At 38.6% G+C, this 19,208-nt stretch overlaps 1 protein-coding gene across 1 annotated transcript in view; it reads right to left on the bottom strand.

Annotated features, from left to right (window-relative positions):
• Window positions 1-18,721, bottom strand: part of gpc1a (glypican 1a) — a 66,696-nt gene extending 47,975 nt beyond the window's left edge. Inside the window, exon 1 of the mRNA XM_088350073.1 lies at window positions 18,329-18,721. Within this exon, the coding sequence (XP_088206199.1) occupies window positions 18,329-18,473 (145 nt within the window). The 5' untranslated portion in view covers window positions 18,474-18,721. The remainder of the gene's footprint in view (window positions 1-18,328) is intronic.
• Window positions 18,722-19,208: the final 487 nt, after the last annotated feature.

Below are 19,208 nucleotides of genomic sequence, written 5' to 3'. Positions count from 1 at the left end.
CAGCTTTCCCCTCTGACACCAACCCTGGTCGATTCTCGGATAATAATCGACGGAAAACTCGCTGGTGACCAGCATCTCTTTGCGTTCTTTTGATTTTCTCCAGAGTCCAATCCAATTGATCAATTTATTTTCAATGTAATGAGCCGCTAAATCTAAGAGCTGTCATCTTTGTTTTAGTGGCCAGTTATGTGCCCAGGTGTTTAACTAACAGATTACACTAGCCGATCAAAGTCGAGCACACGTCTCGCAAACTTTGCCTCGCCTTTATTGGTTAGTGCCATTTAAACTGGCCTCTGATTAGCCAGCGGTGTTAAAACTCGAAATGCGACACTGTCAGAACCCAAACAGGCGGTAGACCCATAACAGGGCTTGGATCAGGGATCGATACAGGATACAGGATACGGGACAGACGGCATCAATACCAGATACAGGATAACAGGGCTTGGATCAGGGATCGATACAGGATACGGGACAGACGGGATCAACTGGATACAGGATAACGGGGCTTGCATCAGGGATCGATACAGGATACAGGATACAGGACAGACAGGATCGATACCGGATATAGAATACAGGATAACGGGGCTTGGATCAGGGATGGCTACAGGATACGGGACAGACGGAACCGATACCGGATACAGGATACAGGACAGATGGGATCGATACTGGATAGAGGATACAGGATACAGGGGCAGACAATACTATTTACCGCTTGCTAAAGGCTTACTAGCTTCGAAGTTGTCTTACCTTTCGCTATTAAATCAACACATTTTTTTGTATTTCCTTGTGCAGCCTTTCTCTTTAAATTGAATGGTGTGATCATTTTGGTGCACTACCGCCCATTAGCGAATCATGGTGTGTAAAACCAGTGACGTTTCTCAACGCCAGCTAGCAGCGTTCAGATGCTGAATCTGATTGGCTGGATCAAAAGCTTTCTTGAAGACAGCTTTCTTGAAAAATGTGTTTATCAACAGTTCATTAAAGGGTTAACATCACATGATTTTGATATTATTTACGCCAGCAAGTGCATGCTTGCTTGCTGTAAAATCAGTTCAGCCTAATATGCTTGACAGGCAAAAAAATCTACCATGTTTGGAAATTTGGCAGATCTCTTGCCCTTGTGGGAGTCCTGGCAAACCAAAGATGTTTTCTCTTACATGCCCCCGGCTCACCTGACACTTTGGTGAAATAAGAGACTAGATCAAGCATGGGCAAACTAGGGCCCCTGGCTACATTTGGCCCATTCTTGGCTTTTTAATCCGGCCCGACAAACATCGATAAAAAATTAGGCATGTCTGCAACAGCTATTTTCCATTTTTTGCAAGCACATACCTAGTGATAAACACATCATTGTATTGTTTACCATTAACCAAACCAAATACCGCGAATTGCAGCGCACGCCTGATTAAAAGCCGCATGCTAAAATTTAAGAACAAAACTCAATTTGGTCTTAGTTCAAGTCGCGCCGGATCTTAAACCACAGTCCTTAACAACCATAAAAATGAATTAATTCACATCTACCAGTGTTCTCGTTTGCCCGCATCCCTGCGTCTTAGACGCATCATTTTTGCCGGGGACGCATCGTGTCAAATCAACGTGCGTCCCCGGGACGCTACTTTTTTGACACGAAATTGTCATTATCATTTTTTAACAAAGATTTACCGCACTCCAAACTATTCGTGAGGCAGAGCCGCCATTGTTGTTTTGGTCTCGCGGTTCGAGTTTTCGTCTGCACGCGGATTTCCAGTTCGAGTTGTGTGGTGAAAGTCCGTTTCTTTTTAGAGAACCGGCTTTTTCGGCTCAACTCATTAAACGGCTCACTTGCTTTGATGCATTATATTACGAACAATTATGTTGTATAAAGAAGTTAAGAAAAAAAGGAAGTATAAAAGGAGAAAACTAAAAAAGACAGGTTTAGGGTGATCCCTTGTAATCAGTATATTACCAACAATTATTTAATGCAGAAAATGAATTATAAAATGTATTATTCTACTTCATTATATTTGCATGTATTTTTTCCTTCTACAGTGAACGTCCAAGCGACTTCATTTTTGAAGTTTTTTTTACAATAAACCTCATTCATGTCGAGCAACTCAGTGTCTCACAACAAAATGTTCATTAACAATATATATGATATAAGGAAACACATGTACGATATAACATGTTAAACTACATAAACAAACATGTTTGAAAAAAAAGATTTTTTTGTATTTTGTAAGGGAAAATCCGACGGTTTGTAAGGGCATGGAGCACACTAAATTTTGGGGACCCATATACCTCTGGTGGGACCCATAGATTTTTGAGCATGCGAGTCCCCCATCACTTTTCAGAGGTAAAATGAACACTGATCTACATGTATTTTTTTTTTACCACTAGATGCTGCTGTATGGTTCAGTGCAACCTAAAACGACTACTCAAAAGCCAATAAAGAATATAGACTAAGAAAACTCGAGGTGACCTGACTGCACCATCGTACTTCTCATTTTTAGACTATCCTTTTTGAGGTTTTTGGGTATCTGTAGCAGCAAGATGATAATGTCAGCTCCCTTTAGGCGAGGCTCACGTTATGTAAAATAAATACATTTTTTTTGACTTATGAGTATTCTAAAAAATGCATGTTTATATGACAGTTAATGTATTTTGCTTGCTCTTCAAATCAATATTTTTTTTACCGCTAACAGGAGCTAAAATAATAAACACTGTTCCTTTCAGTATTGATTTTAAGCATTCTAGGCACCTGCATCAGATGATACCCAAACAATGCTCAAACCGAGAGGACCAGTTCTATGTATGTAATATGTTTTTAAGCGTCCATTAAAACCTTATCCTCCCCTATGTTTCTTAAGAATGCCAACATCCAGCAAACAAACAAAAATGTGTGCCATTCCCAGTGGTGTTCTCAGTCTGGTCTCATATTGTAGATTCAGGTCATATGATCACTTGGGTGTGTGTGCTTTGCTGCAAGATAATGCATTTGACAACTTTTGTAGAGGTATTGGTTTTCATAGATTGTTTAAACGCACATGTGAAAATAGATGAGCTCAATTTCACCTATGGCCAGGTAAAGGATACAATCCGTGAGCGTAAAGTGTGCTTGCGGGCACAAAGACAAAGTAGTGGACAGCAGGAAAGATGAGGACCTCCATTCACAAGGAATTCAAGTTGTAGGACAATGGAAGAGAGGATCGAAACTCCTAAGGCAGCTCGCATACCTCATGATCTTAGGTCACTAAAAAGTGAGGCAAATGATAAAGGTTTTTGCCCACACAAACATTAAAAATAAACTCTTCTATTTTTGGGGGGTTCGGTTGGCGTTTGGATCGTACTTGGAACAGGGCTTGTCTGACTTTCACCATTTTCATGCTACACTGAAAACAAACTGCGGGGGTGAGCTTGAAATCATTCTGTGAAGTAGAAACTTTTATTTTTTCACAATTTGTAATGATTGCCGATTGAGCGCACCTGCGGCGGCTTAATTGGCGCCAACAGCCCGGACAGCTGATTGGTGGACACTCTCTTTTTAAACCCCCGGCTTCCTCTTGGAAGCCGTCAGATCGTTATGCGAACTGTTGCCTTCAGCTCAGTAAGCCTTTTCGTCTGACTCCGTTCCTGCCCTGCTTTTTTCTGACTGATCTTTGTTGCCAACCTGTTTCCGGACCTGACTACGCCCCGTTCTGCCTGCCTGTTACCGGACCTGTTTCGCCCCGTTACCTGCCTGCCTCCTGCTACCGACCTCGCTTACGAACTCGACACCGCCTTTGATCTCCAGTCCCGGCCAACGACTTGCTATTCCCGCCTGTCTCCGATCCACCTCGCCAGACACGGAAGTGCCACTCCTGTACCGCTCGCTCCTTTTGTCCGTTAGCCATCGGATTGTGGAAGCAAGCCTTACTCTCCCTCTTTATCAATAAAAACTGAGAAAACAAGCCCTCTTGGGTCCTGTGTCCGTTTCTGGTCTGTGACACAATTATTATCTAATTAGATAATTGGATATTATAACGTGTGTTACAAAAGTATTGGGCACTGATAGTGTTAGCAAATAGCAACGTTAACTATTCCTTAACTATGAATGATATTAAGATAAAAGTTGGGCCATTTTAAAGCTAATTACATTATGTTTTTAAAATTGCTATTTATCTTTTGATTTCTTTTCAGACCCATTAATGGCGTTCAATCAACCAGGCGTTTTGTTTGCTTAAATTTGCAAAAACTGAATGTTTTTCAACATACTTTTAGCAGAAAATTTAGAAAGGAGCCGCCAAAGATTAAGTCCACATGGTATCATACCACATACATCAAGACCCATAAAAGCAAAAACAGCCACATCATACATTTGAAGAGATAAATTCAACAAAACTGCAAAACCCCGCTTCATACAAAACTACATTCTTCAGCATATTTTTTTTCACTGCGTGACATAGGACGATCTGAATCTAGGAAATAATATTCTTTGCCAGAGCTGTGTCCCATTTCAATACAAATATACCACTTAGAATTTGTCTCCCTCTTGCTGTTACTTAACAGGTTTATTTTTGTCCTTTATAATGGTTTCAAAAACAAGGTGCAAGCAAAGTTATTCAGTAGAAATGTCACGAAATACTGCAATTGAGGATAAAAACGTATTTTTGTCCGGGTGGACACCACCAGGCTGTACTTGCCCAAGACCAGGGTTGGGTAGGGTTACCTTAACTGGATTACTTTCAATTACTTTTTGGATTACTCCAATACCAAATATGCTAATAAAAGAAAAAAGAAACTATATATGAATAAAATTACTCAATTTTGTGCAGGCTTGGGGAGTAACGGAATACATGGAACGGCAAAAAGGATGTTGGCAAGCTGTTTGGATTTCTTTTCATTTTGTTTCTGTCGCATTTGATGTTAGTTTTTCCGGAGATCAAAGAGATCAAAGCCAGGAGAGAAAGCTTACCACGTGTTGTGAGTCATCATTTTATTCCTATTTAGTTTATTTTGTCGTTTATTAGCATATTTGGTATTGGAGTAATCCAAATGTAATTGAAAGTAATCCAGTTAAAGTAACCCTACCCAACCCTGGTCTTGGGCAAATACAGCCTGGTGGTGTCCACCCGGATAAAAATACGTTTTTATCCTCAATTGCAGTATTTCGTGACATTTCTACTGAATAACTTTGCTTGCACCTTGTTTTTGAAACCATTATAAAGGACAAAAATAAACCAACCCTGCCCAAGACACACCACAGGAAATGGTGCCCCTTTTATCCGTGTACTTAAGGGATCCAACCAAACAGATTTATTCATAATAATAATATAATAATAATTTCCTTGTATTGTCATTCTGTGTAACAATGTACACAGAACGAAATGTCGATTGCACCTGACCCGTTGTAGCGAGCCGATGCAGCCGCAGCCAACAGAGGGCGCCGCCGACCACTTTTTAAGTCTTAGGAATGACTCGGCCGGGGCGCGAACCACCGACCTCCCAGTCTCAAAGCGGGCGCCTTACCATCTAGGCTATGCTTATGTATCGCTGTTATTCTAAAGTGACTAACACACACTTGTAATTTTTTTCAATGAATGGATTGTACAAAATTATATACAAAAAAATGAAATATGTCTCTTTTAAATAACTGCGACGATAAGAAAAATTGGATACACAAAAATTTAAGGTTATCTGTCTTCTCAAGGTAGCAAAATAGCCGGCAACATCTGCACCCTGTCCCAAATAATTGGGAGGTTGTTTTTTTCCCAAAATGTTTCTTTCCACATGCAGGAAAGCTACAGTGCTTCAACATCTGTGCAGGTGTTAAATGCTTGGGTATTTTGCAAGAAGAGAAGCAGTTTCTGTAAAATCAGGTTTTGGTACTTATATTGCTTCTAACAGATCCTTTCAACAGGTGGCCATTTGCAAAACAGTGAAAAAATAAATGTTCTTTAATGTGATTGAAGGATTTTATACATTTGACTATAAAGGATTTTGTACGATCAAATACAAATTACATTTATCGAGTGCAATGAAGATTTTCACTGAGTGCGCTTCAGGTCACGCCGTTCCCAATGCGAGTGTTTTGTTTGAATCTGTTAATAACAGGACTCTGACGCAGAAGGCCAGACGCACAAGGACAGACATCGCGACGCTCTTCTCCAAGATGGTGGGGCCACGTGGGGGCTTTTTTCCTGGTGCGCCCATGGGAGGAGCCGGCACATCAGCTTTTGGGAAAAACGTGGGCAGAGAAAGAATTTCAGAAGATCAAGGAAGAATCTAGAGAGAGGAGGCTCGACGAAGACTCGAGCGACACAAATTCGGCTAATTCGATGGAGTTCACTTAGTTAATTTGTTTAAGAAATTAAATCTGCCCCCGTGTGGAAATGCCGGTCTCTTGTCCATATTTTCCCAAAAAGAAACGAGCAAGCATTGTTAGGGCAGAATGGATGTTGTGTTTGGTTAATGGAGTCAGATAACAAACTTCGAACAATTTGGTACATTTTTAATATTTATTTCCTAACATGATGTTAATAAGGGCAGCACGGCGGCACAGTGGTTAGCGCTTGTGCGGCACAGTTCATGTCATGGGAACCTGTCGTGGGTTCAAATCCAGCTCCAGACTTTCTGTGCGGAGTTTGTATGTTCTCCCCGTGCTTGCGTGGGTTTCCTCCGGGCACTCCGGTTTCCTCCCACATTCCAAAAACATGCATGTCAGGTTAATTGGCCGGTCCAAATTGTCCCTAGGTGTGAATGAGCGAATGAGTTGTCTGTCCCTGTGTGCCCTGCGATTGGCTGGCAACTAGTTCAAGGTGTCCCCTGCCCACTGCCCAATGATTGCTGGGATGGGCTCCGGCCCCCCGCGACCCTACTGAGGATAAGCGGTACGGCTAATGAGATAAGATGAGATGTTAATAAATGCGGAAGACTCCCCCAAAATCCACCAATGAAGGTCAATGTTATGGGGATTAAAAACAGGGGCCCACTTGGCACCAACCGCAGAGTGAATTTGGCGTTGACGCCTTCAGCAGCAGAACCAATGGCGCTATCCCCCCGCACACCTATATCTGTTTTTAGAACTACTCCAAAAATTGTTTACGTCATGTGTCATGCATCACGTGATCATTCAAAATAGAGACCACCACAGAGTCAGTTAGTCAGTTAGCCTTTATGAAGATGAACACATATTTATGACTGCGCTCAAAGAAAACGCGTATGACAGCTTCAGCGTGTAAAATGTGACCCAATATTTCTAGACAATAGAGCCAGGGAAATCATACAAGGGAGGATAGTGCCAGATTGCAACACAGATGTGTAAAGTCGTTTTTTTTGAGTTGTTGTCATGAGTGGTTTCTGATATATATCTTCTATTGCTGTTATTGTATACATTGATGACTTGTTTGTGTATAAAAAATTTAATATATTGTGGGTACATTGTCAATATTGAAGAATGTACCACGTCTTTCTCCGTCTATATATTATATGCATAATGTTGGCACAAACATGAAGGGCTCCATGAATGTTTTTAGACATCACCACTGTTTTTTGTACAGACACTGCCCTACTTACGAACGAGGTTCCGGACGATCGTTCGTAAGTTGCATTTGTTCGTAAGTTGCTTCAGTGCTATATTTTGTATGTAATGTGTGTTTGTATACAGTAAGTATGTATAATGCTTGTATAAGTAACCTGTATTGTTTTGTACTAAAAAATAAACATTTCATAAAATAATATGCTCTATAAACATGAATAAAGTAAGTTTAACTTACTTTTGGAAGATGAGCTTCAAGAGTTAGGCCCCTTCCTCCACCGTGGTGGAAAGTGGCCAAAAAAAAAAAACAATCCAACCATTTTCTCAACCGCATCAAGCTTTCTTATTCCACTTTCATTTCAAAAGAAACGTCTCGCCTCTTTACACTTCATACCAACCATATTGAATGGATGCACGAGATATTGAACAATAAAAAAAAGTTCCTAGCGCGCTAGAGATACAGTATACAGTATAGTATGTTTACACACGAACCAGGAAGAGGAAGCGGATTTCTTCTTTGGGGTGCTTGCTGGGTGACCTCTCACAGCGCCACCACGCCCCGCAAAGAAGCACTACAGTACTGTTCTGTACTCGGAAAAAGATGCACACAATACAAAATCTAACTGACAGCAATGACCGGGTAGTTTTCAACATCCCGAAAAAAATGTCCGTAACTGCCATTTTTCGTAACTCGAATGGTCGTAAGTACGGAAGCATTTGTATCTATAGCAGGGGTGTCAAACTCATTTTAACTCGGGGGCCACACGATAGAACAAACATTCTGTCGGGGGCCGGACTAGTAGATTAAAGAGAAAGAAAAAGAGATAAAGAAATAAGAGAAAGCGGGAGGGAAAAGGAGAGAGGGCGGGACAAAGAAAGAAAAACAGAATGAGGGAGAGACGTGAGAAAAAAAAAGATAAAAAGTCGAGAGAGAGGGAGGAAAGAGACAAAGAAAATCCAAAGAGAAATAGAAAGACAGAAGGAGAGTAGAGAAAAGAAAGCGCGAAGGGTAGGAAGAGAGAAAGAGAAACGAGAGAAAAGGAAAAAAGGAAGTTAGAGCAAAAGAGGTTAAAAGACACAGAGGGAGAAAGAGACAAAGAGCAACAAAGGAAGAGAAAAAGAGAGACACAGAGAGTGAAAGAGACAGAGACAGAGAGTGGGAGAAAAGGGGTGGAAAAGAAAGAGAGAGAGAGAAATAAATACAAGTACAGTGTCTTTGTGAGAGGCACCTGGATTTGGCAACATCAAGTTGACATATTTCAACCTGCAGCTTGTTTTTCTCTTGCGCTTCTCTGAGTGTTGTCTCACGGGCCGGATTCAACCCCTTCGCGGACCTGGTCTGGCCCGCGGGCTGCCTGTTTGACACCTGTGATTTATAGAGTGCTTGCGTTGTGGAAATAAACTCAATTTTTATTCTGAGGGATTGATTGTAATCTGAACACACTCACAGACTAAAAAGTGACGCAAAAAAGGTTGAAAAGACATGAAAGTTCTTTCCAAAATACTAAGGGAGTATTTATTTAGTTAAATAGTGAAATTTAAAAAAAAAACATTCCTCTTCAAGGAAAGGTATGATCGACTTTTAAGGACTTGATTAAGACAACATTGGACGGTTTAAACCAGGGGTGACAAACTCATTTGAACTCGGGGGCCACACGATAATACAAACATTCTGTCGGGGGCCGGACTAGTAGATTAAAGAGAAAGAAAAAGAGATAAGAGAAGATAAGGAGAGAGGGCGGGACAAAGAAAGAGAAATAGAGAGACGGAGAGAGCGTGAGAAACAAAAGATAGGGAAAAGAAAGGGAGAGGAAGAAAAAAATCCAAAGAGAAATAGTAAGACAGAAGGAGAGAAAAGAGAAAAGAAAGCATGAAGGGTATGAAGAGAGAAAAGGAAAAAAGGAAGTTAGAGCAAAAGAGGTTAAAAGGCACAAAGAGAGAAAGAGCAACAAAGGAAGAGAAAAAGAGAGACACAGAGAGTAAAAGAGACAGAGACAGAGTGGTAGAAAACGGGTGGAAAAGAAAGAAAGAAAGAGAGAGAGAGAGAGAGAGAGAGAGAGAGAGAGAGAGAGAGAGAGAGAGAGAGAGAGAGAGAGAGAGAGAGAGAGAGAGAGAGAGAGAGAGAGAGAGAGAGAGAGAGAGAGAGAGAGAGAGAAATAAATACAAGTACAGTGTCTTTGTAAGAGGTATCTGGCTTTTGGCAACATCAAGTTGGCATATTGCAAGCTGCAGCTTGTTTTTCTCTTGCGCTTCTCCGAGTGTTGTCTCGCGGGCCGGATTCAATCCCTTAGCGGGCCTGATCTGGCCCGCGGGCCGCCTGTTTGACACCTGTGGTTTAAACCAATCTAAATTAATATAAAGTCAAAAATAGACCAGACTAGATTTAGACCAAAGTCCAGGAGAGGTCTTTCAAATAAATGACGTTTTGACAACGATTTTAGCTACTTCTGCTCATTAAAATAAAAAACAATTTATATAGTTTTTATTTGATATTGTCCATGACAGGCGAGGCACTGCCTCATTTCTGAATTCACATACATCACTGACTTTGCATATTTAAGACTAAGCTTAAGTAAATTTGCGCCTTATTGGATGTACTTCCAATTTAAGAGCATAGAAAAATGCCAACATACTTCTTAAACCGGGGATGAAACCTCATTAGAAGAGCATCATTTTGCCTGCTTTCTCTTTCATCTATGACGCAACATCTGGCCACATGCTGACATTTTCATCTTGTTTATTTTCTGACTGCTGACATCTTTGCAGGGTGCTTATATTTTTAAATTGAACAGCAGGAGCCTTAGTCACCACTCACCCAGCATGCTCATTATCAGGTTTTCTGTGAATGTACGCAAGGCAGAGGTGGGTAGAGTAGCCAAAGAATTCACTCAAGTTAAAGTACAGTTCAGAAGTAAAAGTAGTCATCTAAATCCTTACTTTAATAGTAAAAAAGTACTTGGTGAAAAGAGTAATCAAGTACTGAGTAACTGTAGCAACGTCACACTTATTGATTGGCCAATCAGATCATTGTCATGATTACCGATTGAGAGCACCTGCGACTGCTCAATTGGCGCCAACAGCCTGGACAGCTGATTGGTTGGTGCTCTCATTTTAAACCCCCGGCTTCCAAGAGGAAGCCGTCAGATCGTTATGCGAACTGTTGCCACCAGCTCGGTAAGCCTTTTCGTCCGACTCTGTTCCTGCCCTGCTTTTCTCTGCCTGATCTTCGTTGCCAACCTGTTTCCGGACCTGACTTTGCCCCGTTCTGCCTGCCTATTACCTGACCTGTTTTGCCCCGTTACCTGCCTGCCTCCTGTTACCGACCTCGTTTCCGAACTTGACACCGCCTTTGCTCTCAAGTCCCGCATGTCCCCGATCCTCCTCGCTAGACACGGAATTGCCGCTTCCGCATCGCCCGCTCCTCTTGTCCGTCAGCCATCGGATTGTGGAAGCATGCCCTGCTCTCCCTCTTTATTAATAAAAATTGAGCAAACGAGTGCTATTGGGTCCTGTGTCCGTTTCTGGTCTGTGACAATCATCAAAGTCCATCCAATCAAAAAAAATAGATTTCATTCAAAAGTAGATTAAAATAATCAACTTCAAGTGCTTTGATAAACAATGAAATAAAAATAGTATAAATCGTATAAATTAATCAAGCACAAGTAGCACCAAGCCGCACATTTAAAGCCCCAATACTCATCTTTACGGGCCCTGCAAGCAGAACAAGCTAGCAGCTAGCTTGCTAGCCTAATTGGAATGCTTTGTAGCGAAGTGACAACTAATATTGTACTCCTTAAAAACCGCGACACTTTCTTGACATATCAAGCATACAGCCTTTGATCGGACTTCTTTAAAAAATCATTTTGTTGTCCATTCTGTTTTAAACACTCGGCACTCACTGTCGACTTTTCTTTTATAAATTCATGTTTGTTTTTAGAAGGGGGAAAGCTTTACTCGCGAAACAGAGAAACTGTCGGTCGGTCCGTCCGTCCGTATCTATCTATCTATCTATCTATCTATCTATCTATCTATCTATCTATCTATCTATCTATCTATCTATCTATCTAGACATCTATCTATCTAGACATCTATCTATCTATCTATCTCTCTATCTATCTAGACATCTATCTATCTATCTATCTATCTATCTATCTATCTATCCATCTATCCATCTATCCATCTATCTAGACCACTATCCATCTAGACATCTATCTATCTATCTATCTCTCTATCTATCTAGACATCTATCTATCTATCTATCTATCTATCTATCTATCTATCTATCTATCTATCTATCTATCTATCTATCTATCCATCTATCCATCTATCCATCTATCTAGACCACTATCCATCTAGACATCTATCTACCTAGACATCTATCTACCTAGACAACTATCTACCTAGACATCTATCTAACTAGACATCTATCTACCTAGAAATCTACCTACACATCTATCTAAACATCTATCTATCTATCTATCTATCTATCTATCTATCTACCTATCTATCTATCTATCTATCTATCTATCTATCTATCTATCTATCTATCTATCTATCTATCTATCTATCTATCTATCTATCTATCTATCTATCCATCTATCCATCTATCCATCTATCCATCTATCTAGACCACTATCCATCTAGACATCTATCTACCTAGACATCTATCTACCTAGACAACTATCTACCTAGACATCTATCTAACTAGACATCTATCTACCTAGAAATCTACCTACACATCTATCTAGACATCTATCTATCTATCTAGACATCTATCTATCTATCTAGATATCTATCTATCTATCTATCTATCTATCTATCTATCTATCTATCTATCTATCTATCTATCTATCTATCTATCTATCTATCTATCTATCTATCTATCTATCTATCTATCTATCTATCTATCTAGACATCTATCTAGACATCTATCTAGACATCTATCTATCTATGTAGACATCTATCTAGACATCTATCTAGACATCTATCTATCTATCTATCTATCTATCTATCTATCTATCTATCTTGACATCTATCTATCTAGACATCTATCTATCTATCTATCTATCTATCTATCTAGACATCTAGACATCTATCTAGACATCTATCTATCTATCTAGACATCCATCTATCTATCTATCCATCCAGACATCTATCTATCTATCCAGACATCTATCTATCTATCTAGACATCTATCTATCCATCTATCTATCTATCTATCTATCTATCTATCTATCTATCTATCTATCTATCTATCTATCTATCTATCTATCTATCTATCTATCTATCTATCTATCTATCTATCTATCTATCTATCTATCTATCTATCTATCTATCTATCTATCTATCTATCTATCTATCTATCTATCTATCTATCTAGACATCTATCTATCTATCTATCTATCTATCTATCTATCTATCTATCTATCTATCTATCTATCTATCTATCTATCTATCTATCTATCTATCTATCTATCTATCTATCTATCTAGACATCTATCTATCTAGACATCTATCTTGACATCTATCTATCTATCTATCTATCTATCTATCTATCTATCTATCTATCTATCTATCTATCTATCTATCTATCTATCTATCTAGACATCTATCTAGACATCTATCTAGACATCTATCTATCTATGTAGACATCTATCTAGACATCTATCTAGACATCTATCTATCTATCTATCTATCTATCTATCTTGACATCTATCTATCTAGACATCTATCTATCTATCTATCTATCTATCTAGACATCTAGACATCTATCTAGACATCTATCTATCTATCTAGACATCCATCTATCTATCTATCTAGACATCCATCTATCTATCTATCTATCCAGACATCTATCTATCTATCTAGACATCTATCTATCCATCTATCTATCTATCTATCTATCTATCTATCTATCTATCTATCTATCTATCTATCTATCTATCTATCTATCTATCTATCTATCTATCTATCTATCTATCTATCTATCTATCTATCTATCTATCTATCTATCTATCTATCTATCTATCTATCTATCTATCTATCTTGACATCTATCTATCTAGACATCTATCTATCTATCTATCTATCTATCTATCTATCTATCTATCTATCTATCTATCTTGACATCTATCTATCTAGACATCTATCTATCTATCTATCTATCTATCTATCTATCTATCTATCTATCTATCTATCTATCTAGACATCTATCTAGACATCTATCTATCTATCTAGACATCCATCTATCTATCTAGACATCCATCTATCTATCTATCCATCCAGATATCTATCTATCTATCTAGACATCTATCTATCTATCTAGACATCTATCTATCTATCTAGATATCTATCTATCTATCTATCTATCTATCTATCTATCTATCTATCTATCTATCTATCTATCTATCTATCTATCTATCTATCTATCTATCTATCTATCTATCTATCTATCTATCTATCTATCTATCTACCTATCTATCTATCTATCTATCTATCTATCTATCTATCTATCTATCTAGACATCTATCTATGTATCTATCCATCTATCTATCTATCTAGACATCTATCTATCTATCTAGACATCTATCTATCTATCTAGACATCTATCTATCTATCTATCTATCTATCTATCTATCTATCTATCTATCTATCTATCTATCTATCTTGACATCTATCTATCTAGACATCTATCTATCTATCTATCTATCTATCTATCTATCTATCTATCTATCTATCTATCTATCTATCTAGACATCTATCTAGACATCTATCTATCTATCTATCTATCTATCTATCTTGACATCTATCTATCTAGACATCTATCTATCTATCTATCTATCTATCTATCTATCTATCTATCTATCTATCTATCTATCTATCTATCTATCTAGACATCTATCTAGACATCTATCTATCTATCTAGACATCCATCTATCTATCTAGACATCCATCTATCTATCTATCCATCCAGATATCTATCTATCTATCTAGACATCTATCTATCTATCTAGACATCTATCTATCTATCTAGATATCTATCTATCTATCTATCTATCTATCTATCTATCTATCTATCTATCTATCTATCTATCTATCTATCTACCTATCTATCTATCTATCTATCTATCTATCTATCTATCTATCTATCTATCTATCTATCTATCTATCTATCTATCTATCTATCTATCTATCTATCTAGACATCTATCTATGTATCTATCCATCTATCTATCTATCTAGACATCTATCTATCTATCTAGACATCTATCTATCTATCTAGACATCTATCTATCTATCTAGACATCTATCTATCCATCTACACATCATCTGTCTAGACATCTATCTATCTATCCATCTATCTATCTATCTAGACATCTATCTATCTATCTAGACATCTATCTATCTATCTAGACATCATCTATCTAGACATCTATCTATCCATCTACACATCATCTATCTAGACATCTATCTATCTAGACATCTATCTATCTATAGACATCTATCTATCTATAGACATCTATCTCTATCTATCTATCTATCGATCTATCTAACTATCCAATCATGGTTCAACAGACAAAGGCATGGTGTTTTTCATCAGTCAATAAAAGTGAGTTTTTAATGGAGCTACAGGGGAAAAGCTGTTTCTAGACTCCTCCATGGCCATCCCAGAAAAACCTCCAGATGCCTCGAGTGACTCACAGAATTTGTCTTTATCCCTGCCCAAAATACATCCCTCGGCCAATCCTCCATTTGCCTTCCCTCCTCCCTCCGTCTGCCCAAGAATGACTGTACTTCTGTAATTCTCTCTCGTCTGTGTGTTGGTATCTCATTCGGCATCGAGCACCCACGCGCACAAACTGCTTCATACCCCAACACGCATGACATATGTGCATGACCTTCTGCATTACGCCATGCTTGCACACAAGCTCATCGCGGTCTTTTGTCTCCTTTTGAAAGCCAATGCAACTGTCCACCTCTAAATGATAAAAAGCACACAGATAATTGCTTTTCAAGGTACCTTGCGGTTCTCGCAGTGTAGCCTCAATCATCTAAACGTGCGGACCGTGTTTTTCAGGTGTGCCGTATTCAGGGTTGGGTAGGGTTACTTTAACTTGATTACTTTCAATTACTTTAGGATGACTCCAATACCAAATATGCTAATAAAAGACAAAAGAAACTAAATATGAATACAATTATGCCTCACAGCACGTGGTAAGCTTTCTCTCCTGGCTTTGATCTCTTTGATGTCCGTCAAAACTAACATAAAATGCGCAGGGTTGGGTAGGGATACTTTAACTTGATTACTTTCAATTACTTTTGGATAACTCCAATACCAAATATACTAATAAAAGACAAAAGAAACTAAATATGAATACAATTATCCCTCACAACACGTGGTAAGCTTTCTCTCCTGGCTTTGATCTCTTTGATCTCCGGCAAAACTGACATAAAATGCGACAGAAACAAAATGAAAATAAATCCAAACAGCTTGCCGACATCATTTTTGCCGTTCCATGTATTCCGTTACTCCCCGAGCCTGCACAAAACTGAGTCATTTTGTTCATATTTAGTTTCTTTTGTGATTCTATTAGCATATTTGGTATTGGAGTAATCCAAAAGTAATTGAAAGTAATCCAGTTAAAGTAACCCTACCCAACCCTGGCCGTATTATCACAACCATAGGGCGCAGTCTCTGTAGCTAGGTCTATTTCTAAGTTTAACACTGCAGAAGGCGCATCCGCACGATAGGGCACAGGTGCCCTCTGCTTGCATGAAATATTTCCTCTCGGAAGGTGCAAATGCTCTTGGCTTTACTATTCTATTAACCGCCCAACCTCCCAAAAATATGCTACAAAGAAGGTTTAGTAATGTTTGCGTGAGGGGGGACATTTAATGCAGGGGGGTGCATTTTTCGGCACAACATCATACCTGTCAACCTGTACGTTTTTGCCGTACAAAGTATGTTTATGATGCATTTCAAGACGTGTACGATGTACAAGGAAATCTGTGCGGAGAATCGCAAATTTGTCAATGATGGGTACCATCCGGTATACACCGACTATCACCAAACGGCAAATCAATCAAGTCAAACGAGTTCGCCGCGGTAGCCTCTATCTCGGTATGGTTTTTTTTTATTGCAAACGAAGCGAGCGGTTTGATGCTACTGTGGGCATGCGTCTGCCGCCTCGAATTTCAGGTGGTAGTTACGTAATGAAAGAAAGGCCGTCTCTTTTTAGAGAGCCGGCTTTTTCGGCTCAACTCATTAAAGAGAGCCGGCTCTCAAATGGCTCACTTGCTTTGATGCATTATACTATTACGAATTATTATGGTGTATAAAGAAATTCAGAAAAAAAGTATAAAATGAGAAAACGAAAAAAGACAGGTTTGTGGTGATCCCTTTAATCAGTATATTACCAACAATAATTGAATGCAGAAAATGAATTCATAATTTGAATAAGAAAATGTATTATTCTACTTAATTCTATTTGCATGTATTTTTTCCTTCTACAGTGAATGTCCAAGCGACTTCATTTTTTTACTTTTTTTATGATAAACCTCATTCATGTCGAGCAACTCAGTATCTCACAACAAAATGTTAATTAACAATATATATGATATAACGAAACACCTGTATATTATAACATGTTAAACAACATAAACAAACACGTTTGAAAAAAAAATATGGTGTAAGATTATTTTGTATTTTGTAAGGGAAAATGCGACAGTGATTCCGTTGTATTTGTGTAGAATTTCCATAGTTTCATTTTTGTTGCATATATGTATTATTTTGTATGACTGTAGTATTGATGTTGTCATAATTTTGTAGTAGTATTTTTTTAGTATTTCTGTCATATTATTTTTGTCGTCAAGTTTTTGCAATGGTATTTTTGTAAAATTCTGTGACATATTTTTCCGCAGTAGTATTTTTATGGTATTGATGTAGTGTAAAATTTCAGTAGAAGTATTTTTTATTATTGTATTTCAGTCATAATATCTATGTAGTCATATTTGTTATTACAGTATTAGTGTGGAGGGATTTTTGTTGTTTTCTTTAGTAATATTTCTGTTTCCATAGTATTTTTTGTAGTATTCCTGTAGTATTTTGTGATAATAATGTAGTTATATTTTTTTAGTATTTCTGTCATAATAATTTTGTGGTAAAGTTTTTGCAGTAGTATTTTTGTAGTAATTCTGTGATATATTTTTTCCCCAGTAGTATTTTTATAGTATTAATGTAGTGGTATTTTTGTAGAATTTCAGTAGGAGTATTTTTTATTATTGTATTTCAGTCACAATACTTATGTAGTCATATTTGTTATTACAGTATTAGTGTGGAGGGATTTTTGTTGTCTTTCTTTTGTATTTCTGTAGTATTTTTGTAGTATTTCTGTAGTATTTTTTAATATTATTGTAGTTGTATTTTTTAGTATTTCTGTAGTCGTATTTTTGTATTATAGTATTTGTGTAGTATTTTGATAATACCTTGCATTGACTACTTCAATTGGATCGCCCACGCCTACTGAAAATAATTTTCTAGTCGTATTTGTTTATTCATAATATTACTGTCGTGGTATTTTAGTTTTATTGCTAAGTAATATTTTTAAAGTGTTTCCATAGTAGTATTTTTGTCGTATTTCGATACTACCCTGTATTTATACATGTTGCTTGCTAGCCAGATTTAAAAACGTGAGGCTAGTTCACAAGAGTGCGTTCCCCAATCAACGGGAGAGTAAGAAAGAAATTAAACAATTTCCCACAATACCTCATCTTAAAACCGGTCTCTCTCACACCAAAAAGATGACAATAATAGTTGTATTTTTGTGTTTTAAACTCACCCGGGGTTTCGCTTTGAGGTACTCCAGCCAAGGTGAAGCCTTTACCGGTGTAGAACTGGCGCAGGTCCACGCAGCTCCTGTCCGGTGAGGGCCCAGCTCCTCCGGTCGGACCCGTCAACAGGGACAGCAAGACCAGGAACAGCATCTTCTCTCGTCAAGTCCAGGGGAAAAAAACTGCGTTTTAAGGACCTATTTGGACTTTTACGGAGACCGCAAGGAGCGACGCGGCAGTCGAAGCAGCGACGTGGTCCGGGTGGAGAAGGTACTTGCGTGGACAAGAAACAATTCGTGCGTGGACGGGGGTGTCAGGTACCTCGGCGCTTTCTCTCCTACCACGCCTCTTGTTGTTCTTTGAATGACTGGAGGGATGCTGGAGACAAAGACGTGCGGAAAGAGAGAGAAAGAGAGAGAGGGAGTGAGAGAGAAGGGGAGGGGGGTGAGGGAGCGAGAGAGAGAGAGCGCGCGTACGAGAGAGAGAGACAGAGAGAGAGATGGCGACCTAGGGAGAGAGTGAGAGAAAGAGAGGGGAAAGGTGAGTTTGGAAGAGAGAGAGAGAGAGAGAGAGAAGAGAGGGAGGAAGATAGCTACATGATGAGCTGGAGAATGAGAGAGAGAAAGAGAGAGAAAAAGAGAGAAGGATGAAAAGAGGGAGGAAGAGAGGGACATGGCGAGCTAGAGAATGAGAGAGAGAGACAGAGAGGGAGATGGCGACCTAGGGAGAGAGTGAGAGATAGAGGGAAAAGGTGAGTTTGGAAGAGAGAGAGTGTGAGAGAGAGAGAGAGAGAGAGAGAGAGAGAGAGAAAGAGAGAGAGAGAGAGAAGAGAGGGAGGAAGATAGCTACATGATGAGCTGGAGAATGAGAGAGAGAAAGAGAGAGAAA

This window comes from Urocampus carinirostris, chromosome 12 (genome assembly GCF_059441175.1).
Source record: "Urocampus carinirostris isolate Australia breed hairy pipefish chromosome 12, RoL_Ucar_1.0, whole genome shotgun sequence".
NCBI classification, from domain to species: Eukaryota; Metazoa; Chordata; class Actinopteri; order Syngnathiformes; family Syngnathidae; genus Urocampus; species Urocampus carinirostris.
Note: the sequence above shows the minus strand (reverse complement) of the source record. Positions and strands in the feature narration are given on the sequence as shown.